Source organism: Mixophyes fleayi, chromosome 3 (genome assembly GCF_038048845.1).
Source record: "Mixophyes fleayi isolate aMixFle1 chromosome 3, aMixFle1.hap1, whole genome shotgun sequence".
Taxonomy (NCBI): domain Eukaryota; kingdom Metazoa; phylum Chordata; class Amphibia; order Anura; family Limnodynastidae; genus Mixophyes; species Mixophyes fleayi.
The window spans coordinates 263,390,525-263,418,349 of NC_134404.1; the positions used below are offsets into that span (position 1 = coordinate 263,390,525).

At 37.8% G+C, this 27,825-nt stretch overlaps 1 protein-coding gene across 2 annotated transcripts in view; it reads left to right on the plus strand.

Moving 5' to 3' along the window:
• SMYD3 (SET and MYND domain containing 3) overlaps nt 1-27,825 on the plus strand; it is a 636,859-nt gene that overhangs the window by 145,519 nt on the left and 463,515 nt on the right. For both annotated transcript variants that reach the window (XM_075203549.1, XM_075203551.1), the window contains exons 4-5: nt 355-412; nt 6,691-6,827. In XM_075203549.1, coding sequence (XP_075059650.1) covers nt 355-412; nt 6,691-6,827 — 195 coding nt within the window. The remainder of the gene's footprint in view (nt 1-354; nt 413-6,690; nt 6,828-27,825) is intronic.

The window sequence follows — 27,825 nt, forward strand, 5'->3', positions numbered from 1 at the left end:
TACTCAGTGATTAATTTATTAGACTTTGTGTCTTTCAAAATGAAATATGTATCGTGCTTCACAACATCTCTTGAATTCGTGTGACTAAATAATTCATAAGGTGGTAACAGACAACTGAGCAGACTCACAAATCTAGAATGTTCTGTTGCTCTTGGGCCACTCTATTTGTAAATGTTTCAGTATATTTAAGGCAGTAAATGGAAAGGTAATTAATGGTTTTGTAAATCCTCTTTATTAACAGATCGTACTGCATGTTCTACTAGGTTTGAGTTATGAAAGTGGTATTTTAAATTAAGAACACTGTAGACAATATTAGAAAGGTTGTGTAATACCAGCACCTGTTTTTATTTCTAGCTTGAACAACCAGATTGTGCTTCAGGAGAATTCTACTCAATACATGATCTCCAGTCCCGTGAGTTTCTCTGTGTTCTTTTATATTTAAATATATCTGTCGATTTTCTAGACCTCTAAACAGAAAATACAAGTTGGTTAATATAAAATAGCTACTAGTAACATTTTTATTCATATACAAGGAATTATTTCAGGAGGTCATCTTTGTTATTCATGGGTGAAGCATTTTTTATACGCACACATTGCTTGTTTAGTAAATGAGGTGGATTATGTGCAAGGGTAGGCTGGCAAGGAGTGCATGGATCCCACTATTACTGAATAGGCTTCTGAGCTGACCTCTGCTGGCGATATATTTGTGCTTGCAGTCGGCTGTGCATAGAAGTAACTGCAGTGCTGATCCATCCCAGAATGCCAACCTGCTGAGAGAAACAAAGAGTAGAGTTATATGCAGTTGATTCATTTTTGTTCGGCTGCCACTCCTTTCAGTAGATGGGCATCACTGCTTGCAGACAAGAATGACTTTTACCCAATAAATAGCCTCCATTTACTGCCCTGCTCCTCACAGTACCGGAAAATTCACAGTATTGCAAGCTCTCACTGCCATAATTACAAGGAGCAGTGTTGAGAGTGGAAGCTCCTTATAAGATGTAATTCACCCATGCCCATTTCTAGGAATTGCCCATGGTCCAGGGTGTCGGGAGAGTAAGGAGGGGAAGGGGGAACTGTCAAAACCCCTGATTATTTTTTGATTACATATCCTTCTGGACAGCTCAATGACTCTCCTGTACCGTCTGCAATAAAATACTATATACTATTGCAAAGTTAACTTATAAAGGGCATTCATTGATGTTCCCTGGTGGGTATGCAGTCAAAAGTACCTCAAGGACAAGTATGGAGCATTCCCTCTGCATGTCACAAAAAGGGACAAGTAGGGTAGAGACTATAGAAAGGGCAAATGTAGACAAGAGAAAATAGAGGAGGAACAGAGAAAAAGAAAAACATAAACTTATAACCGTCATGAGTCAAGTAATGATAAGAAATTAGGCAGGGATATGATAACAGTTATATCGGCAGCAAATAAAAACAGACAAGGACATAGATTATGAAATAAAAGTGGACATATTTAAAGCATGAGGTGAATCAAGAAGAGACAGAGGAAAAAGTTAGGCAAGGGCAACATGGACCAGACAAGCAAGAGAACGAGGGAGGGCATAAAAGAAGGACATAGAATGGCATAGACAATGAAATAAGCAGGCCAATGAGACATGGGAATAGACAGGAATAGAGTCAAACTAGAGATAAGGGATAACAGATGGAGGGAGACGGATAAGGTGGGGGAAATATAGGGGGACAGACAACAGAAACGGAGCAGCGGAGCATTTTTCCTTTTTTCTCTTCAACTTTTTTTGGGGGAGTCAAAGCAAGGGGCCAGTAAAAAGCATCCAGAGCACAAGGTAAGTATGAGAGCATAGGTTAATAGTAGCTTAATGCTGAATATGATCCTTTCAGGGATATCTCCAGGAGACTGAGCTTAAAACTAGTTGCATGGCAGCAGTACTGTAAACTGGTCACATGTGATAGAACTTTACTGTTTAGAAAGGGCATGTAACACTGTACTATACACTGGGATATGTGACCTGGGCATCTAAGTGCACTGTATATTTTGTGCAAGGGAACTGCACTGTCTACTGAGACATTAGAGCCAGTGTCGGTCTGGGGCATGAAGGGCCCACCGGGGGACTGAAACGCTAGGGGCCCACCAAAGGGGGTGTGGCCAGCCATCATAGAGACGAGACCAGACAATACAGAGGGAGTGGTCAGCCCATGAAGGACAGCTAGCACCATAGTATAGTCTTGACCTGCCCCTTAGATTGGGCAGAACAGTCACCAAAAATCGGAATTGTCCTACTAATATCAGAACATTTGACAGACTGTCCTACCTGTTCTTGTCATTTTCACCACCTTTGGCTGCTGGTTTCTTTAGTTGTGGCTTGTCTGGATCCTGGAATGTTTGGGGCCCTATTTGGTGAAAAAAATGGGTATATTTAGAAAATTCCAACCAGCCCCAGCATTAAATCAATAGGACCCAGGGATTAATACTTAGGCCTTCATCCAGCCCCAACATTAAAGTAATAGTATTCCCTCCCTCAAAACAGCCCCAGCAATAGATTAATAGCATTTACATATAATAAATATACCTATTTCCTGCAACCATCACTGCTGTTAAATAATTCATATTCACATTTAATAAATAGACTTCATGCTCCTCAAACTCAGCCCCACATTCAATTAACAGCCCTTAAACCACCCCAAATTAATAGTCCCCAATATAAAATTAAATTGCCCCACCATCACCCCGAAACAAAATAGCACTCATTAGTTAGCCACCACCTACCACACACATTACATTTCCACAAGCCCGCTCTGCCATCACACACACATTACTGTGCCCCTTCATCACCATGCTGTGCCTCCTTATGATCACACTGCACCCTCCATGCTGCTTTTGCCCCCCCTTCTTCTGGCCCCCTTTACCACACTGATGAAGCTGCACTGTTTGCTGAGACATGAGAGCTGCACTGTCTACTGAGACATGAGAGCTGTATTCTGCAGGCAAGCAAGCTGTATTCTACACAGTGGCTTGTGATGAAGTTGCACTGTATACTGAGGTTACGGTAGTTGTGCTGTAGAATGGTGCTGTGGGACCTGTAGTACATACTGTGAGGATATGGAACCTGTACTAAATACTGAGGGCAAGAAAGCTCTATATATGCTGCTGGCTTTGGAGCCATACTATATCCTGTAAATATGGGAGCCTTTAAAGCTATAGTGTATAAAGTAGATATACATATTTATCTATGGAGATTTTGATTGGGCAAGGACACTACTCGTTGGGTCTTTTACTTGGGATTGCCCCCATAAAAATTGTTGCTAGTCCTCAATTGTTGCATGATATTAAATGGCCTATTTATCAACATGTCCCCAATTTTGTCAATAAGAAGGAATTTTCATTGCTACTTACTGTGATTTGGGCCTTATGTTACATTCTAAGATGGCGATAACATAACAGGTATGGCGACGGTACAAATATATAAAGCTTCCCTATGTAAATTACCACCAGTGGGGGTTATTCCTGATGATAGCAGTTTGCATTGGGCAAAATGAAAAAAAGTACTATCGACTTTTGATAAATCAGCCAACAAGTAACAGTGAAATTACTTTAAAAATCTCAAACATATGTAAATTATACCTGACAGTCTCCAGCTCATCACAATTGCTTCACTAATTGATTATTTCCCTTCCTGTCCTTAAATCATTCCCCTCCTTTCCATAGTGAAAACGAAAGCTTATACATTCTGAAAAAAATTAAATGTGTGTTATGGTGTAGACCAAATATAGGAGCAGGTAGTGAGCAACAAGCATAGAAAAGAGGACAATATATTCTTCTTTCTCAAGCTTTCGATTTAAAGTGGCAATGTTTGAACCCCGCAGGCTAAGTGTTTAAACAGTAAGCCTGTGAGGTCCAAACATTGTCACTTTAAATTACCATGAATGTACGGCGCACTGACGTCAAAGTGAAGTGCCGGACAGCTGCCTCATCGGAATGACTGGCTGTCTGCATGCGCTGCCGTCGGAAAGCTGGATCTTCGGTTTTAAATTTATTCTATTTAGATTGCCTTCGTTTTTTAGAGCAATCGAAATCTTTGTGTAGATGACATGCGTGTCGGGGTTCTCGTCCCCATTAACACGTACCCAACCCGGTTTTGACCTGTGCCTGTGACCTGACTTCTCCTGATTGCTGGAAAAAGAAAGGTTTCATTCCGTTCTAAGGCCAGGACATTCTTGTGGATTCTACCTCAAAAAATATAAAGAGGTTTGATATGAGGGGGTGCTCTCCTAACTAGAGAATATAACTCAAAGACAGCTAGTGGTGACAAAGATCACTTGAAAGAGGTTGGTTAATGAGGCACTCCAGTCCCTTCTCTATATGTAAAAACAAAATTTATTTAAATTATATTAAAAACATACATCCTGGTATCGAAAAGAGTCGGCGAATGATAAAAGAAGAAAAGGTAATTAAAAGAATCCTTCCAGAAAGCAGGTCAATAAATTGTTTATTTAATTAGTGAGTAGGAAGAATATATTCACTATTATTTTGTATCACAGGAATTTCACATATTCATTAGTGTGCTGTGTTTATCATACATTATTATAGTGCATTCACTTCATATAAGGCAATTTGCAAAGTATATAATTACATGCGCTATACAGATTCAGGTTCAAAGAAGCCTGCTAAACACTATCCAAAAAAGTCTGATAACATACATGGGAGGTGTCATCAAGTTAATATGCCTGTTAACATGGCATTATATATATGAACATTCTAATTATATTAGGCATGGGTATATTAATTAACTGAGCCCACTGAGTGTTTTGACCAAATGGTATACACAAAGGGTACCCTTTAACATTGTGTCTGTTGAAATGGCACTTATAAACCAGGTCCCTCTTAATATGGATGTGTTGCAGAGATAGCATATAGATCACTAGCAGTTAGTCCTAAAGTTATCTGGGTAGAAAGAGTGTATCATTAAATCTTTGTGCCTATTAGCATGGCGTTTTCACTGTGATACACTCTAATCCTATTAGGTATGGGTGAGATAACCCATTAAAACCGCTAGGTATTTAGCCAGATAATCTGATCATTTATAATTGTGCCAGTTACTGTGGCATTTTTAGCATAATTCCCTCTTAGTATGAGAATGTTGCAAAGATAACCGCGTTAAACTACTAGTGATTAGTCCTAGTTTCTTAGAGCTTCTAATTGTCCCAGAACTGTATAGTCATCTATAGATTTAGCGTAGTTAATATAAAGAAAGTAGCATTGCCTTAATATGTAGCACGATCGCGGCTATGTTCCGCTGACCGGCTTCTCACTTCCCGGTGTGTGACATCATACGTCACACGTGACCCGACGTACGTTTCGCCACTTAGGCTTAATCATGGGAAATTACACGTCTAGGATGGAGCCAAGTCTAATATACTCCGGATGGCCAATCATCTCATGTATTTTGTGATTGACATTTATAATGGCCAATCGAATGTTAGTCACTAATGTTATACAGTGGTGGGGTTCTGAAAGGATGTTTTTATTTTATTATGAAAGAGAGCTATATGGGTTAGAGCAATATGAAGAGAAAATATCTGAGGACAAGGAATTTTACATAAACAAACTGTATGACCATGATAAATTGAAATTAAAGTTTAGGGGACAATATATACATGCATGTAGGAATAGTGATAAGGTTATAAAAGTTAAAGATAATAATAGTGAGGAGGGGGAAGTCTCTAAAATTAGAGATAACGTGACGAGTGCTAAAAACAAAAATGGTAAGTAAAAATAAAGTGCATGGATAAGTGTAAATCTGATTGGTGCCTGGATTGACATTATTGCTCGCGTCCCCCTACCATGTATATTGTTGCCTGGATTAACCTTACTGTTTGTGATCCCTATTACGTTTATAGCTGGCTGGATCGACCCTTTTTCCTGCAATTTGACTCTGCCTATTTTCCGTGGTACCACTTCCCAGTCACATGATCGTGGTGCCGCTATTTGCTGCATTGGAGTTTCCTGTGTCAGCTGTGATACTCATTCCAGTTTTGTAGTGTAATCGTGTCTCTGCATTGTCCCTTGTACTGTGTATTGCCCTCCAGCGCCATTACCACACAGGCCACAATTGGCATTTTGCCCATCTTCTACTCCACGCTGCCAAGTTGTTATACTGGTGGAGGTTGGTATTGCATCCTATTGCAACTTGCTTTATTTACTGAACCTGGTCCAGGTATATTCTGCATCCCTATTGCCATAGAGATCTCTGCTCTGCAACCTGCTCCCAAGTCCCTTGTGGTGTCCACCCCCTTGAGTTAAGTTATCACTGCTCGAGATTAAGTTCTGGCGACAACTCAGTACTGGTGAGCATATCTGGTTCCATGGGAAAGGGGGTTGCTAACGGTGAAGCTCTTGTCTACAACAACTTCTCTTAGCGCAGACAGTAGAGGGATTTGTGACAATTTACTTGACATTCAGTAATAAAGGTTGGTTATAAAATGTTTTGTTGTCATTTGGAATCTATTTTCACCTATGTTCTATTTCTAGTAACTCATATTAAAGATACATTATTTTAAAACACCATTTTTAATATTTTGATGTTATTCACCATAAATTAGCCAAGTGATTTAGTTTGTTTCCATATTTTTAAGTTACATTGATTCCTCCCACTCATTGACCCACATTTTACCTGTCTCCCACAAATTTTCCCCACCCTGTTGTACTTTCAGATGTCAAAGATCTAAGTGAAGAAATGCAAGAAGGCCTGGGACACCTTGCTCTCACATTAGAGCAATACTTGAAGAAGGAGCTCCAAGACTATTCCCAGCTGCCGCCCGGTTTCCAGATTCTTGACTATTTTGGCAAAGTAAGTGCCAAGTCTAAATTTATGAGAAAGTATTAAATTATAGCTATCATGAAGCGTTGATTTTCTCATGATCAAAAACCCAGACAGTTTCTTGTAATCAAAACCTAAATAACAGGTGTGTTGTAAATAGAAAAAAAATCTATACATATTTGCATTCAATTTAAGGACAAGTAGTTGAAAGACTTTCTGTATTTACTTATTAATTTGTATCTCACTCCCCCACATGTGTCAGGCACTAGGTGTGCCAAAGATTCATTGTTGGGTGTATAACTTTTGTTTTGTTTTTTTCAAACTCTTTAAAATGCAAATTGTCTGAAGGCCCAGGGCACTACTGTTTTCTGCCAAATAATAGGAGTTATTTTATATTTGACACACTAAGAAGTGTATTTCATGGCTGCTGATTTTGAATATAAGGCTTAAACAAATGGTTCCACAAATATGAAAAGTGTAAACATTTTTGTGTCAGGCTAAACTCACGTTAGTGTCAAGTTTATGAACAATTGGTCAATACAGTAGATCTGCCCTGTGTACTACAGTTGAGTTCTAATGAACCATATGAAGCTCCAGTGCAGCTGAACATGTAGCTCTGTGAGGTATGTTGTCTTATGTCTGGAGACAAGGATTCTATCCATTTGGTGAATTTAGCATATAGAGTGATGATTCTTAACCAGATTAACACATTTTGGTGAATTATTATTATGTATTTATGTGTGTATGTGTATACTAGTTGAAGTACCTGACGTTGACTCGGTTTAAAACTTAAAGTTATTAAGTTATCAGTGCGTTGGATATATTTGTCAACCTTTTAAAAATAATTAGCCACTTAGTAGTTCTTCCAACACACCCCAGAAGTGGCTGTCCAGTGTAGTTTTTCTTTTTTATTAAATGTCATCCAAATCCATCCACTGGAAGACCAAGGACAGGCTCCCCGGGTCAAAGTTCTGCCCAGCGTACACCAACGGGAGGTCCGACCAGGACCTGCACCCCCTAATATCTGTTCCGGGATCCAATGTTACCAGTCTGTGACATTTTTGTTCAAATCCATCCAGTGGAAGGCTCAAATCCAACTGGAATACCTCGCATTGGTTTCATCACAATTTGTGCAGGGGTGACCAATTGCTTAACCGAACAGACGAACAGAACAATGATTATAGTTTGTAGGAGCAGGCTACAGACAGGGTTAAATTACCTCTGGGTACTTCTTCTAACACACACACACACACACACACACACACACACACACACACACACACACACACGTATCGCATGGGTGTAGTGATTGGTTTGTTGTGATTTGTTTATAGTGCTAGGGTGGAGTATAATAACACTATTTGTGGGCGGGCCGCTGATGCCAGTTAGTGGCCGGCTAGTAGTGAGGGAACTACTGTTTAGCCAGAGGTAGAATTGTGGTAGAATTGTGATGCTTCACTGGAAATGTCTGCTGTAACCACCGCTGTTTAAGCCACCCTGACAACTGACAATAAACAGTGAAATGGTTCAGTCAAGCTGTGTGAGACTCCAGTGAATGCCATGCTTTATCACTATATATGTGTGTGTGTGTGTGTGTGTGTATATATATATATATATATATATATATATATATATATATATATATATATATATATATATAATATTAATATCTTGCTGTGCATATTGATGATAATGATTGGATACTGTGCAATGTCCACTGGAGCTGCCTGCAGATTTGCCTGTCAGTAACTCCAGGTACACAATGAACAACCCAAGGTTACATACATAAAACTGCTATTTTGCACCTCTGTCTCCAAGATATTAATAGCAGATGTTCACCTTTCATGTAAGTGTGTGTGTGTGTGTGTGTGTGTGTGTGTGTGTGTGTGTGTGTGTGTGTGTGTGCACACTGAATGCTACTCATCAATCTGTAACCACAGAGTTCATATGGGGTAAATTTTACTAGTGGGTGGTTATGCCATGTTTTTGATTTACTATTATATGTACACACAGTCTGTATTTAATATTTACATTAAGCATTACAAAAAAAAACATTTATCATTTGCTGGCACAGCAGAGCAAATTTATTTTAATATGTGACAAGTTTTTTTGGCAGGTCTCCTATCTATTTCAGAATTGAGTGAACTTCTGCCATTGTGGTGCTTTGAATATCACATAAAAACATCACTATTTTGTGGAGTTTCAGATTAATTAGAACTTTCAACCATTCAATTTATAGAGAGTCTAGCAAGCAACGCTCATTATTAATGCATACAGATGCCAAACAATTGCATTGATGACATTTGTTCACTGTAAATCCAATTTCTGGTTGGAATCGGTGTCACACATATGCACTTCATCAGGGACGGTTGTGTTTTATTTTGTAGGCAGGTATAAGATATTGTACAGATGGTGATTTACCTGGTTGTGCTTTTAGCCTTTGGAATTATGTTGTACATTCCCTCGTGCAACAGTTGTACGTTGCTAGGGCCTGCTTATAGGATTGTAAGAAGAAAAATAAAGATCAGACTATGTACAAATATTAATAAATCGAATCAAATAAAATTGAGCATTAGTGTGGGAACGAAAAGAACATGATGTAAGTCTCAGAAAATAGTAAAAAGTGAGTCCTAGCAAGTGATTTTTATAAATAAAAAAACATGAGTTGCTTTGATCACTGTGAGGGACAATGAAATATAACAGAAATTAGGTGGGCAGTGAAGTCTGTCAAAAAAAGTCCAAGCTGTTTCGCGATTCAGAGGGAAGGTTGCAGCTAACTTCCTGGGGTCCAATTAGCTGGTCCTTTGTATAAGCCATAAGCAAAGAAAACCTGTTTTAATCCTGCTGCTAATTGTGCTTTTTTGGTCTTTATGGAGTAGGCCTAGTTCACAGAATACGGCAATCTGCCAGATAGGTTTTATTTGAAATTAATTTTCCGATCGTAAACCCATGTTTCTGAAAATAATCAAGAGCCTCATGGCAAATTACTTTATATGTCAAGCTTTGATGATTTTATCAGCAGTAAATCATACAATTATGCATCTTATTAAGAGTCAAATTGGAAAATAGGGCCTTACTGCACATTTCAGTCACAAACGCTATAGTCTTTATTAGACAATATTCAAAAAATACCTCAAATGTTGCCTGGTACCCAAGGGCTATGAATATTTCACAACTGAAACAAGTTATAGTGTTCATTGATTAGATGTTTTCTGCATGCCTAAACATTGTAACAAGAGCCCATTTCTAGTTCATTGACATTCTGTGCAGAATGACTGTAATCTAGTAACTAACCTCTGACCAAGTGCACAGTTAGCATTCATGCTTGTTTCTAATGGTTTCCATGCCTAAGAAATCACTGCACAAGACAGGTAAAAATAGTAACCAAAGCAAGAGTAGTAGTTGAAAGCACAAAGGCTTTGTGATTTTGAAGAGAATGCCTGTATTTCGGAGGCATAGTACTGGGTACAAGAGTTAGTACAACACATTCATTATTCTGGGGAACCTCACTCCTACATGTGGGATATAAAAATGTAATGCATTTTAAATTCAGAAAATCCTACATGTCTTTTGTTTTTTTTTTATAATTATGACTATAAGCTTGTTTATTGAAATATACTTTTTTAAATTAACTTAAGTGTAAATACCTTGCAACTGTGCTACTTGTGGTGGGGTGTCAGGTGTGAACAATAACTCAATGCAGCAGAGAGATTTCTATTCTTATCCTGTTGCTCTTTTTGATTTTAATAAGGACCATGATAGAGAATGCCTGTTCACAAATATAAGTGTAAAAATAGACCACAGTGTTGCTTTAATGAAGTCTGCTGGAATTACCCAGCTCTTTCCCATGGCGGAAGGAGGGAGACTGCCAGACCCTTTTCCTCTGATCTCAGGTGTGCTGCTGGCGCTGCGTGACCTCCCAGGGTTGTACGGAGGTGGTCTGAAGTTACTGGGTCCAGGCAAAGATTAAGATGAAATAGCATGTTTAAAATCTTTTAATACTTTTAAAATGTCTACACCTAAAACAGTTTGATAAACTAGCCAAATGCATTGTCATCCTTCAAATATGGAGTTTAGAATCCCAGGTTTGGCATAGGTTGTAAGCATTTTGCGTTTCAAATGTCTGACAACCCCCTCACTTAATACAAACACTTTAGGCTATGAGCAAACTACCTTATACATGTATATAACAGTTATAACTTTCATGCATACATTATCCTCGGATCAGTGTCCACCTCATTCATCGCTCACTTCTTGTCGGGTCATTTCTTTAGTAAACAATGTTAATTGTCTTTCTGTAAAACATGTAATCAGACCCCTCCAGAAGCTAATTGATGCAAAGGCTATAAGGCTATGAGTTCTAACCACTTTAATATGTGCTCTATAAAAGAAGAAGCTGATAATGGAATAAGTGCCCCATAGATTCATTTGACTGGTTTGCTAGCTTAGATGAATAAAACATTTGCAGCATGCAATATAATGTGCACATTTCTATGAGAAAAACAAATTGATGCTGAACATAAAATTGCCAGTTGCTTTGTATTATCATCGATAGAGCTTAAAAAACCCCACAAGTGAACTTATATGAAGTCACATTATAATTGCCTGCTATTTTCAGCGGTACAATAGAGATTGCAATATCTACTTGGGATTTAAGCTCTTATCTAGCTGGATGAAAATAAGGAATGCAGAGAACGTAAAGAAAGTGCAATCCAGTGCTCCTAGAGTCTGGTTCATATATCAGCTATGACCAGTCTGCATCAGTTTGACAGTAATGACATATACAGTAATTTGACTTTGTTCTGGTTGAATGCTGCTGTCTGGTGAAATTTTGTTAGGCTGTGATTCTGTGGGAGCTGTTTGCATGCACAGAGGTCATAAAAAGTCAATTGTATACTAATTATTTCCTTTTATCAGTTAGACAAAGTCTTGTGAGCTGACAAACAATAGCAGACATGACCTTTTTCTATAACATTAGGCTGATCTGGAAAGCATAATACTGTGATAGGGCAGAGTATACTTCACTGGATGATGATAGCAAAACTAGATACATGTATACATTATGACACTTCCAGCAGTGCAGTTCTGGGCCATTGCAAAGAAAGCATGTTAGGCTTTAAGCGACTATGGTATAACATGAGAGGTGTATTAAGAATGTTACCAATGTGATTCTGCTATTAACTCAGGACTATAACAGTGCCAAGACACATCATATCTAAGGATTGTAAATGCTTAGAGTCCTGCAGTGCTGAAGCACATTTGCTTGAAACTTTCATACCTCTCAGCATTTCCAATTCTGGAAATCGGGACAGTTTTGACCACACACATTGTGCAGCCCCATTAACATACAAAGTTCTGCCACAATCTGGGCTATTGGAGTGCATGTATTTCCTGATGTATGAGTGTTTTGATCACAGAAGCCAGATATTATTCAATATTACATGATTTCACCCAGATCTGTATGGTTAGTGGCTTAAAAACAGACTAGTGTATATCTTATAACATAAAGAGAATTGTTGTCAGAGCTTATAATTAACACTGCATATCTGTGTGTATCTAGCAAATGAAAATATGAGGTATTAGTTCTAGGGGCTTACATCTTGCAAGGGCTGACTTGTGAGCCACACCCATATGAGCCTTAAAAAGGCTTGATGGACAGCTGTTATGACAACATAAGGCAATATTTTGAGACAAAATCAGAGAAAAAAATAAGTCTGCACTCGTTATATCCCATATTATATATGGTACCAGCTGCATGGCAATAAGCCCGTGCTCAGTATATCCCATATTGTATATGGTACTAGCTGCATGGCAATAAGCCTGTGCTCGGTATATCCCATATTATATATGGTACCAGCTGCATGGCAATATAAATGCCTATATATGTATACAAAACAGAAAGACAGTTGTCAGGGCTTATCCTTAACACCGCATATCTGTGTGTACCTGGCAAAATTAAAACATCATATTTTGATCAAAACATTTAAGCCTGACAGAATGATGATGGCCAGATCGTAAATGGGTAAAATAGGTTGGACTGCCCATGCCAATCACATAATTTAATGTGAGAGAAGAGACTGGTATTCTTGGCAGAAGAGGGTGGCACATAATTGGATGTGAGTGCCATTCCTTAACGATACAATAGGCTGATAGAAACCAGAGCTTTCACTTGTGTTGTCAGCTGTAAAGGTATTGTAGTTGTAACGCTTATTTGTACAGCAGTGCAGGGTATATTAGCTGTCTTTATTACTGGGGTTATATTATTACTGCGGAGCCATACTGAGCAGTAGTTCAGCTCATCACCAATTTGTAAAAATAAAATTAAACTTAGCTTGCAGACAAATGTGTTAATGACTTTGACTGTCCTCATTCTTCTGTTATTCCCAAGATAGCTGAGTACCTGTAGCCCAGCATGTTTGGGTTTATACATGAAAGATCTTTATTTAGATGTGAATTTGTTATTGGGTCTGGCTAGAGTTACAAGTGTATAACATGACTACGGTTGCTCTCCCTGATTATGCTCACATCTGGCCAGTATAGCAACATTTGGGCACTGTTGTATAAACAACTGGCTAGATGACAGCTGGCTTTGTTGAAGATAAATAGATTTATGCATATTTTTTTCAAACCATTCTCCAGCTGGCATTTATAGCAGAACTGTTCACCCAAGCCAAGGCGGAATGACTGGAGACACAGAATATGCTCTTTCTACTGCCTTCACATTTTGTCCTTAGAAATATCATACCTAAACCCTTCCCATAACCTCCTATTTCTTATTGCCTTCAGAGTCTGAAAGCAAAATAAAAAGCATTTAGGGCAATAATTATAAGTTAAAACATATCATATAAAAAAAAGCAAGAAACAGCACTCAACCAATTATAAATATGAAAAGTACATTTTTTGCATCTATATATAAATCAATAGCTAAGACATGCTGGAGAAATTTTGTATACCTATTTTGTACAAACCTTGCACAAGCTAGCCTCCCCACACGTAGGCAAGTCAATATAGTGCTATGTCTATATAATATCCTTACATGAAACTGAACCTCACTTGCTGTTCTCTTCATTTAGTGGGGAACCTTCTAAGATACTTTACACTTTCAGTGACGTCATTAAGGTCTTGTACCCACAAACGTTCATTGCATACATTTTTAACAGTAGTAATAATGTAAACAGATCTGAAAGTTTTACTCATCGTTTCAAATATCGCCATATTTAACTTATGTTTTTTACTAGCGTTCTCCTGTGTGGGGTTTGCTTTTTTTTAAACACACGTCTTGCTCTATTCACATGAGTTTAGCACGGGTAAACATTGGGAAAAATGTCAGTTTCTGTTATTAGTGCTTATGACCTGTAAGCACTATTAACAGAAACTGACATTTTTTGTCACTGACATTTTTACCAGCTTCACAAAATGCATTGCCAGTGTGTACCTGGCCTTAATGAATGTGTGTGTGTGTGGGGGGTGTAGAGCTATCATTACAGGTAGACAACTGCATCTAATTATATAGCGTCACTAATTTCGCAGCGCTGTATAGAGAACTCACTCACGATGTGGTCTAATGAATCTATATAGAAAATTGTGTACAGCATCAGTTTGCTGTGGGGTACACTCTAGGGCAGCGGTTGGCCACCTGTGGCTCTTTGAGCCACAAAATGTGGCTCCTGGCCGAGAACATCAATGAAGTATAGACACCCAGGTGTCAGCAGGGGCAGACAGGAAAATAATCAGCTGCTCGACTGACTGAGAGCAGCCATGTCTTGTGAAAATCCTCTGAGCAATGCATGGAGGTCACAGTGTCGCAGACAATCCAATCATTGAAGGAGGAGGACAGAGTGTAGTGTACTCTTCCTTCTTCCTCTGCCTGGGCAAGTGATGGACATGTGAGATCTGAAATCATGTGAAGAGGCTGATGGGCATGTAAGGAGATGTGATGGAATTTGGGGAGATCTGATGGTATGTGGGGAGCTTTGATGGCAATTGGGGAGGTCTGATAGGCATTTGGGAATATCTGACAAACATGTAAGGGGCATGTGGGGAGATCTGATTGCGTATTGGGATGACCAATGGGCATGTAAAGAGGTCAGAGGAGCACATTAAGAGGTCTGAAGGATTGTGAATACAGTAGCAGTGTAACCTTTGAACCCTCCCACCTGTGCTGATTTTATGATTATTCTGAACATTTTGGCAGTGTTGGATAATTTCTTTTTTGCTTAGAAAGATATTGTAAATGATTTTATATTTTCAATGTATGTGTGTACGGTATGCGCATGTTTATTCTGGTTATATGTATATGCACACACACATATAAAACGTAAAGTTGGCTCTTTGCAGTACCTATAGATATTGTTTTGCTCTGGGTTTCTGACTGGTTGGCCACCCCTGCTCTAGGGCATTGATTGGAAGCCTCCATCCTTGTTATACCCTGTCAAGCTTTTACTGTTTTTTGGCCCAATATGCCCCATCAGCCTCAACTCTTATTTTTGCTTTATTCCTTGCATATTTAACCTGTGGCTGCAGCTCTTGTTCTGAGATTCAGGGTAATAGGTGGTCCTTTTAAAGGTCAGAGAACTGCACATGTGGCCCCTGAAGGGTATCTGGTTGAGTGTTAAAATCAGGGTCTCCCTTAGTCAACATTAAAAATCATTTTAAAATTATTTAAAAAAGGGAAATGTATACTTGTGTTTATTACTTTAAAATAACCAACACATATTTAGGGGGGAATTCAATTCCCCGAATTGTTCTAAAGACCGTGGGGTGCTTGCTATTACCGTTAGTACTGTACGGTAATTTCAACGCAGATTTCTGTTTGCAACTGAGGGAGCTCCGACAAAAATCAGTGTTGAAATTACCATACTAACTGTAATAACGCGCAGCAATTACATTAGTAACGCTGTCAATTGAATTCTCCCTTAGTGTTGCTAAACTAAGGATAGCTAGCAGATTACATCTATAATAATTAATGGGCTAGCATTAACTGTGTAAAAGTTAAAGAGCAGATCTTGAAATATTAGATGGATTATTGATTTATTAGCGTTGTTCATACTTACTTTTATTACACCTGCATTTATCAGTGTATTTTAACTTTGTTACTGTTGTAGTTATTTTCATCTAGTAAACTCATCGCATTAAAGGATAATCACTAAAATGCTGTACAAACTACAGGTGTGGGCAAACCATGAATATTGGGTTGCCTATAATCTGTCCATAATCTCCGAAGACCTACCAAGTTCACCTTCTAGAATTGCAGTGATATATGATATTATAAATGTTCTGTAGCCACTATGATTTAACATGAATACTGTTTCACTTAATGCGTTAGATTCTTTATTGCTATTTTGAAAAATAATTGTTTGACATATCTTAGTGATTGAAGTTCGATATTACATGATCTTAAATGTTTCTAAAGTAGTGAAAGCATTGAGAGCATTTGAGTTTCTCATAGCAATTAAGGGAAGAACTTCTCACCAAGTTTTCTACAATGTATTACACATGCAAAATAGAAACAGGTATTAATATCAGAGTAATTAATAACACCCAATGCGGGAGTAGGGTTTATGGTGTCAAGAATTATTGAGTACCTGACATGATAAATCCCTACCCCACACCCAGTACTGTTAATTACACTGATGTTAATATCTGCAAGTTTTACAATGAATGTAGAATTTCAATAAATGGGGAGTATTTTTCCAAAAACCTAGCTCGAAAAATTGGCTTATTACAAGTTAAGGAAGTGTTTAAGTTTTGTCAATCTATTAACTACCAGCTGTATATGATTGGAGGACCTCAAGGAGGGAAGTCAGGATTTCCCATGAAGACCCTCAGGAGGGTTGCTCCTTTCATGCTCCTTTTGCTACTTATAAATCAATTCAGCAAATTTCATTTTGTGTAATGATAAAATAATTATTTTTAGTTTTAAGAGACCAAAGCTGACCTGGGAACCTGAGATTACCAAAATTATATAAAAGGCCAGAGAGTATGACCATTGTATATAATTTGCCTTTCCAAAACAGGATATTGTCTGAGAGTAAAGCTTTAAAGAATTAGTAGTTATTATTTTCATACAACATCAATATAAAGAAGGGGCAGTTTGAAATGTGGGTTCTGTGGACAAGAGGCAATCTTAACCAGCTTCTGCAATGGATTGTGCAAAAGTATCAAAAACTTTCAAAAGATTTGGGAGATGGGGCAGAGGGTTAGTGAGGAATGGGAAGTCATTGGTGATTATTGACTCATCAGTAACTTATTCACACATCAGTAAGTTTAGGGTTGACCCTGATGTTCCTCACCAGTAGTTATATAGCCAACGTGAAAAAATCAAGGTAGAGGAAGCAGCTTTGTCTGGTCACTAGTCCTATTTCAAATTGTGGGGGGTGGGTGTGTCTTGTAACTTGAGGGATGTTGCTTGTAAGCAGGTTGTCTACAAAGATTTCCCTCACACACATCTTTTCCACAACAATATACAAAAAAAGACTTCTCTATATCCAATGGTGATACACAGAAATCATTATTGCATGTTATGCAAGTATTTTTGATTTAGGAACATTGTTTGGAACACTTTTCAAATTTGTGATGCTAAGTTCTTGACAGAACCTCCTGCTAAGCTCCTACTGACTATGGCATCTTTGCACGTAAGTGAAATGTAAATACCTTTATAAGGAAATGTCTGTATTTTAACTTACTGCAGGTTAGTGGTACCATTAAATTAGTAGGAAATTGTTTAATAAATATATACAAATTCAGTCAAATTGAACCAGTAGTGCAAATTACAGTGAATCGTGTGGTGTCTGTGTAATGTCCCCGGTGTTACTATAGTAGTGCAAGCTCATGGTAACAGCAGGCAAGATCATTGGGAGTGCAGTGCAAGAGTGAGGCGCTAGCCTTGCGAGTAGATGTGCAGTGACGTGGACAGCAGCACCACCACCGTAAGGGAGTTGTGGGCAGCGTTATGATAGGTGTGTTTATGGGTCCCAGGCAAAAGGAAGTGGGGATGCTGCAAGGGCACCAGTTATGACCAGATCAGGTGGTCAAGAGCCCCAATAGTAAGGAGGCACCAGAGGGGTCTTGTCTATAGCTTGTGGTCCCCTCAAGGAGCGGGTGCATGGCAGCTGCCATGAGTGCCAGTTATAGAGGTCATGGAGGCACTTTTAGCGCCATGATACCTGTTCTGTTAACACCACCAAAACATTTTTATGCAATAATGCTTCAAAATATTTAACTTTTTAAAATAAGTCAAATTGTGTATTTATATATACAAATAAATAGGTTAATGTGTATTTTTTCTATTTTCGCTATTTAAAGCTGTATGCTATACCACATTATTACATGTCTGAAAATATTGACATTGTATGTACTGTCTCAGTTAAAGATTTTTCATAAATTAATAACGTGGTATATATCATTAATTAGCGTCAGTACATGTTATCCTATATATTTGTGTGTCTATATTTAGAGTGTGACAGCACTTGTGGATAAGTTTTAGCCAGAATTTTATGTTTTGAAACACCTGGTAAATTTATTAGTTGAATATTTATGTTAAAATAACATCATTATATATAAATTATATGTTATTTATGTGTGGTTTTTTTTTCTTAATACCTAAATTTTCTCTTCTCTACTAATAGAATGAAAGTCCAAATGACATGCACACAACAATGGAATTTGGTACAGTGAAGCAATAAGTTAACTCTTTTTGCTCTTGGCCAATATCGCGTCAGTACAGTAGCGTAAAACTCAGTTGCCTCTGCTATATATTTTTATTTTCAGAAATGTGGACAATTACTAGTTTTTGTGGGGGAATTTATCGCTGCAATGCGGAAATCAATCATGAATACCCTCCTCTTTGCAGGCCGAAGCAGATCTCTAAAAGCAAGCTAAAACAGCAGAACTTGTAATGCAATAAAATGTCCATGTACTCATGGACAAGTATGTTATCTCTCATGCCTCATTATCTGGTATTTGATGCAAAGTGCCCCTCTGTTTTATAATATTCTATGATCAAAAAATCCAATAACACTTCCTTAGCCTTATAAATCTGTTAAACATCAGAGGGTATATGAGCACAGGTTGTATTCTGAGTCATATATGGCTTTGGTTTACCTCTAACCATGGGCAGGCTGGTCTGGGGGGCAGGGTGGCATCTGCCCCCCAGGCCGGTCCCATAGTGGGCTAACTTGGGCTGGGTCATTGGGCCACCTGCATTTATTATCCCTTTTAAATAGGCTGCAGAGTCGAGTTTTGCTCCCGGGCTAAAATTTGCCAGCCCTCCCCTGCCTCTAACCCATACTGTAATTTATTTATTATTTTTATAATTACATTTTTTAATTGTTGATTTTAGAATCTGTTTAGTGGTTCCTGAATTGAACAAAGTTCCTTCTGTCTGCTTCATCAAAGAATATGTGATGTAAGGAGATGAATGTTCTTTTATGTTTAAATTTGTATAAAAAAAAAGAAAACAAAGTTTTGTTGCACCCTAAATGTGTACAACATTCTGTTCGCTATTTTAACATGGCTGTGCAGGGGTTATGTGAGTGGCAGCACAGAAGCCGCAATCTCTGTGGTTTCTGATTGGTCCTCCCGCTCACAACTCCTCCTCCTCAGCGTCATACAACCTAATTAATGGCCAGGCCTGTGAGACCAACCATGGAGCCCTTAGCTAAATGGCTGAATGGAGTACCCATGGGGCTGCAGGGGAGGGGAACAAATGGCTTGGAAGCAGTTTTGGAATGGGCTGCAGAGACAACTGTTATAATAGATTCAGACTGCAGTTCAAACATCCATATCTATTTGTTCTAGCCTGTATCTTCCTACCCTCTTCTCAGATCGTGTAGCCTAAGCAAAATATCTGAATTTATTTTTGCTTCTCTCAGCTTGTCTAAGTAAAATAAAAATGCATTTATTCTTTTAATAAAGAATAGTTGAAGACGTGTCACATTATTATTATTCATAGTTAGAAAAGTTATACTGTATATTTGCAATAAAAATCTATCTCTCATGAAATATTGACTCCGGAAGTGTAAAATGAAATTGCTATCTTCATGGCTTTGGAAATTACAAATGCTACTTGCACATATTTTTCACTTGTGAAATCTTAACACTACATTTATGATTTGCTATAAAGCCTACACGCATTGCATTGATTTAACTTTTTTTGTAGGCAATGAAGCAATCTTTCCGTTAAACCTTTATGTTCTTGTCAATTTCTATCTTACTATCATCATTATTTCTTCATCCATTGACCTTAAACAGACTAATTATTTTCTTCCATCCTCATTTCTTGTATCATGTTCACTTTTAAATTATTATAATTTGCAGCTCTAATTCATTTGCCTAGAGCGCCAATTGTTTAAAGAAGTTAACCGATTCATCTTTTGCCTTTTGCATAATGGCCATCATTAGATGTGCTGGTTAATTATTGAAATGCCAATGATCTGGATATTCCATCTTCAGTTTGATTAGTTGCAAATATCTGAATTTATTTAAAGCGGTAATATAGTTTGCCCTTCACAAAGTCAGACTGAAATGTTTTTCTTTCTATTAGGCAACTTTTGGTCATATATATGTGATTGGGTGAGCAAGTTCTGTGCCACTTAGAAGCCATCATTGTACCAGTCCAACCTGGTCTTGTGCACACAGCATTTGCTAAAAAAAAAAAGTAATAAATAATAATAAATGAAACTAGTAGGTGCCTATTGAAGCACACAGAGGGAGCGTGCATTTGTAGTGCCCTGCTTTTTGTTGCATGTTCCTCTAGTTATAACGTAGTCTATAAACTAATTTGGTTTGCTGTTTCTATAAATATATTTAGATACACCTCAAATAAACACAATGGCATATTCATCCAACAGTCCTGTTTTGATTTGTGGACAATCCTGTTTTGATTAGTGGTGGATATAAAAAGGTTGGAACTGCAGTTTGGGTGGTGGTTCATGGCAAAATGGCCCTTAGCACACAGCGTATTAATGCCTATTTTGTCCATGTTTGAGGGGAATCCTGGGAGATTTTTCCTTTGTAGTATTGAGGGAATCTGTTCCAAAATTTCACTGTTATTTTAAGTTTAAGAATTTTAAGACACAACTGTGTTACAAAGTGTTTCTCTGAGTTTGTAGAGACCAGTTACTGGATGAAGCGGCATTAAACCATTGCCAATATTTAAGAAATGATCAGCAAACTTACCGTCCATTGTGTTGCCATGCAGAGAAACTCTCATATTTGTGGTTAGTCGCAAAGTGCGTACATGCCTGCAAAGATGTGATGATTTAAGGCATGCATTAATTTTATCCGCCATTGTTCCTTTTGGAATGACCGGCAATGTTTGTCGAAAATCTCCAGCCAATACAACAGTGACTCCACCCATTAGTAAATCATTGCCTCTTAAAAATTGAAGTGTTTGATTGAGGGCCTGTAAAGCATTTTTGTGTGACAAGGTGCATTCATCCCATACAATGACCTGACATTGCTGCAGAATCTGATTTTTTTCTGTTCGTTTAGTGATATTGCAGACGTGAGTTCTACTTCGGGCCAGATTAAGCGGTAACTTGAAAGCTGAATGTGCTGTTCTTCCACCAGGGAGCAAAGTTGCAGCAATTCCAGAAGAGGCCACATCAATAGCTATCTTGGAATGTACTCGAATTTTAGCAAGTAACAACTTGATGAGAAACGTCTTACCTGTTCCTCCGGGTGCATCGAGAAAAAATATATTTCCCCTTTTTTTTGGAATTTCTTCCAAGACATTGTTCCAGACATTCTAGAGTTATGGTCGTTTTAGATGATTTTTAGTTGTTACCCCCCTCGCCACCCCCAGCCTTAGGAGTGCTAGGGGTGTCTTGCCCCCACAATATTTGTTGTCAGACTGTAAGTCATATGTGTACCAGGTTTGGTGTAAATTGTTCCAGACATTCCAGAGTTATGGTCGTTTTCGATTATTTTTAGGTGTTACCCCCCTCGCCACCCCCAGCCTTAGGAGTACTAGGGGTGTCTTGCCCCCACAATATTTGTTGTCAGACTGTAAGTCATATGTGTACCAGGTTTGGTGTAAATTGTTACAGACATTCCAGAGTTATGGTCGTTTTCGATGATTTTTAGGTGTTACCCCCCTCGCCACCCCCACCCTTAGGAGTTCTAGGGGTGTCTTGCCCCTACAATATTTGTTGTCAGACTGTAAGTCATATGTGTACCAGGTTTGGTGTAAATTGTTCCAGACATTCCAGAGTTATGGTCGTTTTCGATGATTTTTAGGTGTTACCCCCCTCACCACCCCCACCCTTAGGAGTGCTAGGGGTGTCTTGCCCCCACAATATTTGTTGTCAGACTGTAAGTCATATGTGTACCAGGTTTGGTGTAAATTGTTACAGACATTCCAGAGTTATGGTCGTTTTCGATGATTTTTAGGTGTTATCCCCCTCGCCACCCCCACCCTTAGGAGTGCTAGGGGTGTCTTGCCCCCACAATATTTGTTGTCAGACTGTAAGTCATATGTGTACCAGGTTTGGTGTAAATTGTTCCAGACATTCCAGAGTTATGGTCGTTTTCGATGATTTTTAGGTGTTACCCCCCTCGCCACCCCCACCCTTAGGAGTGCTAGGGGTGTCTTGCCCCCACAATATTTGTTGTCAGACTGTAAGTCATATGTGTACCAGGTTTGGTGTAAATTGTTACAGACATTCCAGAGTTATGGTCGTTTTCGATGATTTTTAGGTGTTACCCCCCTCGCCACCCCCACCCTTAGGAGTGCTAGGAGTGTCTTGCCCCCACAATATTTGTTGTCAGACTGTAAGTCATATGTGTACCAGGTTTGGTGTAAATTGTTCCAGACATTCCAGAGTTATGGTCGTTTTCGATGATTTTTAGGTGTTACCCCCCTCGCCACCCCCACCCCGTAATGAATTTCAATTTTAAATTTTTTTAGTTGCCTCCGTCATGTTTTAATACACTCGTATGCAAAATTTCATGATCTTCGCTTAAAAAATGTGGATTTGTATAGAAAGACAGACAGAAGGACAGAAGGACAAATTTTCTCTTTTATATATTAGATTTTAACTATCTTGAAAGATATTGTGCACCCTAATGATGACCCACTTGCTTCTGTACTTTTGCTTTGTTCTTCAAAAGAGGGCGTTGAAGGCGCTATTGTTCTTATTTAAATGTGCTTGTTTGTTCTGCCAATGTGTCTTTTTAAAATAAGGTCCTTTCTGTTGAGTTATCAGTTTGCTTGCACTGTTACATCTGTCTGTTCTAACCACTTTGAATATAGAATAACTATCACAACTACACTACCAAGATTCTGTTTTAATCTTACCTCATCATAAAAACTAATTATCATATTTTTAGATATGATTGGTCCTTCATTAACCCTGCTGACACTTTTACTAAATTATATTCTACAATATATTTCACAATATCTCAGAATCTTTCCAAATAAGTTACCAATAACAGAAGTCCGGCTCGCAGGTCTATCATTTCCTGGTTCAGATTTTGTTCCCTTTTTAAAGATTGTAACAACATCTGCCAATCATGTGACACTGACACTGTTATGAGGAAGTTGCTAAATATAACAAATAGTGGTCTAGAAATTACTGAAATTATCTTTGGCACATGTGTGGCTGCTACCAGGGCCAGGTGCTTTACCGATCTTGTATGTATTTAGGTGTAACTGTATCTGCTCCTTTGTTAGATAAGTAACATTAATGGTGGGCATAGGCTATTGCTACGGAACCTGTTTACTGGTACTTATTTCCTCCTTTGTGAATACATTTTCTTACTTTATAATTTAGTGGCCTAATATTATACTTTGTTTTTCTTTTTTGCTATTTATATTCTTGTTTCCGGATTAGATTTACTGTCTTTTGAGGCACATTTTTCAGCTTTAGTCTTTGTTAACCTGGTTTTTGTTTTACATACTTTGCTACATTCCCCGTATTTGCAAAATAAAATCTCAATCCTTTTTTGTTTTAACAACGTAAATGCTCTCTTTTTCTTCCTTATTACTTGCAACAGTATATATTTCAAATAGTTTTAAAAATTTCCCACTGGCTTTCATTTAAGAGTATGTTTTCACAATCTGCAAGTTTCAATACTCCTCTTAGCTGATCAAACTTTCAACTTAGAGAAAATCAAACTCGTCTACTAGACCTATGTCACAAACAGCTTTATTGAAACTCAAGTCAGATGTTACCATGATGTGGTCATTATTCCCTAAATGACCCCTCATCTGTACTTTAACTCTATCTGTTCTATTCTACAGCACCATGTCCAGCAGAGCACCCTCCCTCTAGTGGATCACTTGTGAAAGGTGGCGTTTGTTAAAATAGATTTAAAAAATGTCTTCCTTTGCTAGAAGTTCATTGTCCCAATTTATATCTGAATAGCTAAAATCATTCACGAAGGGGCGAATACATTTTTGGCTTTTCTTTTTTTATTTTAAACATTTTTTTATTTAGTGACAGTAGAGTTGAAAATCTGATATGATTGTTACAGCAGTTTTAAGGGAAATTCATACCTCGCAACTTTCAAGTCTCCAGTAGTGGGACAGGGGACCTAGTTACGTTACGATGGGGTGTAGCCACATCACATTGGGGTTCTGGCTGTCTCATGTTAGGGGTGTGGACACCCACCCATATGGTACTTCGCTAGACTGTCCACTAGGTATCTCCCTTCCCACCTGCGGGACAAACATGTCCCCAGTTGGGACAGAGCCCTAAATTTGGGACTGTCCCACTGATATCAGAATGGTTGGGAGGTATGGAAATTAATACTTGTGTACAAGATTATAATAAATGAAAGATACTATAAAGCAGTGTAATGTCATTATGTATGATAAGGTAAAGAATAAGAATGGGGGGCGCATGTATCATGCAGGGAAGAAAACTATGAAGAAAGCGAATAATAAGAGGATTAACATAAGGAAATGTTATATAAAATAATCTGCATAAAAAAAGTATATTAAAACAATACGTGTGTTATAGTGATTTAACCAAGGAGACCATGTTTTATCAAATGTTTAGATGAGTCATTTACAATGCAAGTGATGTGTTCCATTTTACAAGCATTCTAAACTCTTATTTATTACTGCTGTAAGGGAGGGAGAGAGGGATCAGGGGATCTTCATAAACTTGCAATTTCAGAGGTTGCAACACTACAAATTTGACAAAATAATTTATTGAGATATTTTAGTTTGTAATAGTAATTGGCTTTCAGTACAATAATTGATGCTATGTGACTTAAAACAAACACCAATCCATTCTTAACTCCTGTTTTTTTTCTCTCTCCATGTATATCTATTCTAAGGATTCTACATTGTCATTGTTTTTATACTACTGAACAGGTCATAAACAGGTTTCTACATATACTTCAAACCCTCCCATTGTGGCCTATTTATCAATTTGCATGATAAGGCTGATTTTTCTATCACTTCTAACCACAGTTTTGTAATAGTAATAATTCAAAGCAGCAGAGCGATACTAAGCTGGCTCAGCGCTACTGACCCGGAGCTCTAAGGGTTAACTCACCAAGCCAGTCTAAGGGGATATACACATGCATGACTCTGCTAGCCGGTTCATGCATGTATAGTGGAACTGAAAACCCAGGAGATGGCAAACTGTTAAATCCTTTACTATCAGGAGCTTCCTTTCCATCACTTAACTCCTGTTCTCATGTTTACTCTAGCAGTCATTCCCCTGATTGCTAGTGGAAATATACTGCAGCAGCAATGCTACTCATCCAATTTAGGATATATATTTAATAATATATATATTAGAGTGTGTCAGATCAAGACTAGTTTCCCTGACTCTGTTTACTCTGCCCCTTCTTGTACCCGGTGACCTACCTCAGGAGACTGATCACCCATGTCTCCACACAAATCTGCACAAGCCCCATCTAGTGCCTGTTCAGTGAGCAGGAAGCTCCTCTCCCTGTTGTTAATGGACCTTAGTGTTGCAGGCTCATTTATATCTAGTATTTAGACTTCCATATGAGCAAATCACCTATATGTTGCACAGCAGTAGTCTCACTTAATCACATGATCTAGAAGTACATAAATAACACAATATTTACACTGGGTGGCATAATCAAGGTTCTGAGTATTACTTAACTAGCACTGTTGGATGTAATGTATAGTACTAATGAGTATTAATATAGTAGTGTTAGAGAACTATTAAACTACTAACAACTACAAAGTAATATTCTACTTAAAAAGGAAAATGAATAATGTACATAAAAAGATCACAATCTTTTAGAATGTACACGAAAAAATAAGAAAATAAATGTAGACATAAGTTGCTTTTTAAAGCACTGCTATTAAATTATGCCCTTGTTGGACTATGCTCATATCAAAAAAGATAAAATGTAAATTGTTCTATTTTATATCATGTTTTGAACATTATGATAGCCAAATGGTTATTTGATATTATTTAAAAATACTTGTTTACTTAGAAAAATGGGCCATGTTTTGTAGAGGCCACAGGCTGTGTGTCTTCTTTCCAAAATTCTTCCAGTGCACTTACAAACCACATGGGGCAAATGCACTTAACAGTACTGTTGGCTCCTTTCAAACTTACAAATCAACTTCCATCATATACCAAAGTGAAAAATATCCTGGGATTCACAGATGGTATTTCAGAAAATGCCAAATCATCTAATATTTTGTTTTCTATTGGCGAGAGAGCAGCAGACAACAGTGAAGCAGAACAGCAGATGTATGCACAGTAAGAATAAGAGTATAACTGTTAATAAAAAGTCATCGTGAACATGTTTCCACTAGGTTGTATTTTAATATGTTACTAATATATTTTGTTTTAAAAACAAATACAGAGCTCTTTATTGTACCTGCTAACTCCCTCATGTCCAAAACCAGTCCCAGGTATTACATATCTGTCCATGGAAAGGTCCCTGGGTTCTCTATAATGGTTACTTGCATACTGTTATTTTGTATACTAAATGTAGTTATCAAAATCCATTATTATTTTCTGGGACTTATAAGTTAACATTTATTGAATTTGACATTTGAAAATATAATTATACCCAAAGTCAGTACACATACCATGTTGAAGTTTATAGTCCTTGAATATCTCCGTAGACCATACACCACACAAAATATACTTAGATGTACTTGTTCAGTATGAAAATGTCCATGGGCTGATAAAATGTTGGGATCAGCTTCAGAGCTCAATCCGCAGTCAGCAAATCAGATACAGTTAAGTAGTGCTGGTAATTATCATCATAACTGTGTATTTTCACCAACTCTCAGGAACACATTTACTGTACCGTGTTTAACACTGCAAGTGTACAATATTACCAGGTCTCCATTCAGATGTATGCATCGAATTTTTGACTTCCCCATAGAATAATAACAAGTGGTTTGGATTAGGTTCATCTTAGGTTAATCCCACATATTACATTGATTCTCCCACACACAGTGTAAGTTTTAATCAGATCAATGTGAAAAAAAAGTTTTATAACAACCTCTACTTTTTCTTGCTATTGCTTAATAAAATTTATTACACATATAGGTTACATGGTTTAATTTAGTACCTAAACATGTTTTATGGACTTGTAAAATTGCTTCTTAAGTCTGAATATTGATCCAGAAAATGAAATGTACACTGATTAAAGAAATAAACAGTGGAGTCCAAGCAGATGGACTGAGTTCTCCCAGCATACATGCAGCTGGAACTGGAGCAGTATCTTGGCATGGAGCAACATAGCTCTGTTCAGAAGTTACACACATTCAGCAAATGCTCTGGGCATATAAAATCTGGCAGTGAAATTTGTTAGAATAACAAATTCCAACTGATGCAAAATATTATATTTTACTTCCAGAACCTCAGAGAATGTATGGTGCAACTTGAAGCACAGAGCATAACTTTTATAGGTTGTGCCAGCTATGCAAAATACTTTATAATCGAGTAAAGGTTGTTATTTCTCTGTACGTAAGTCACATAAAAGACTGCTTACTATGTAAAGCACTAAGGGTATATATGCATGCGCCTCAAAAATGCATTTACATACTTTTGTATATGGATTTTTGCTT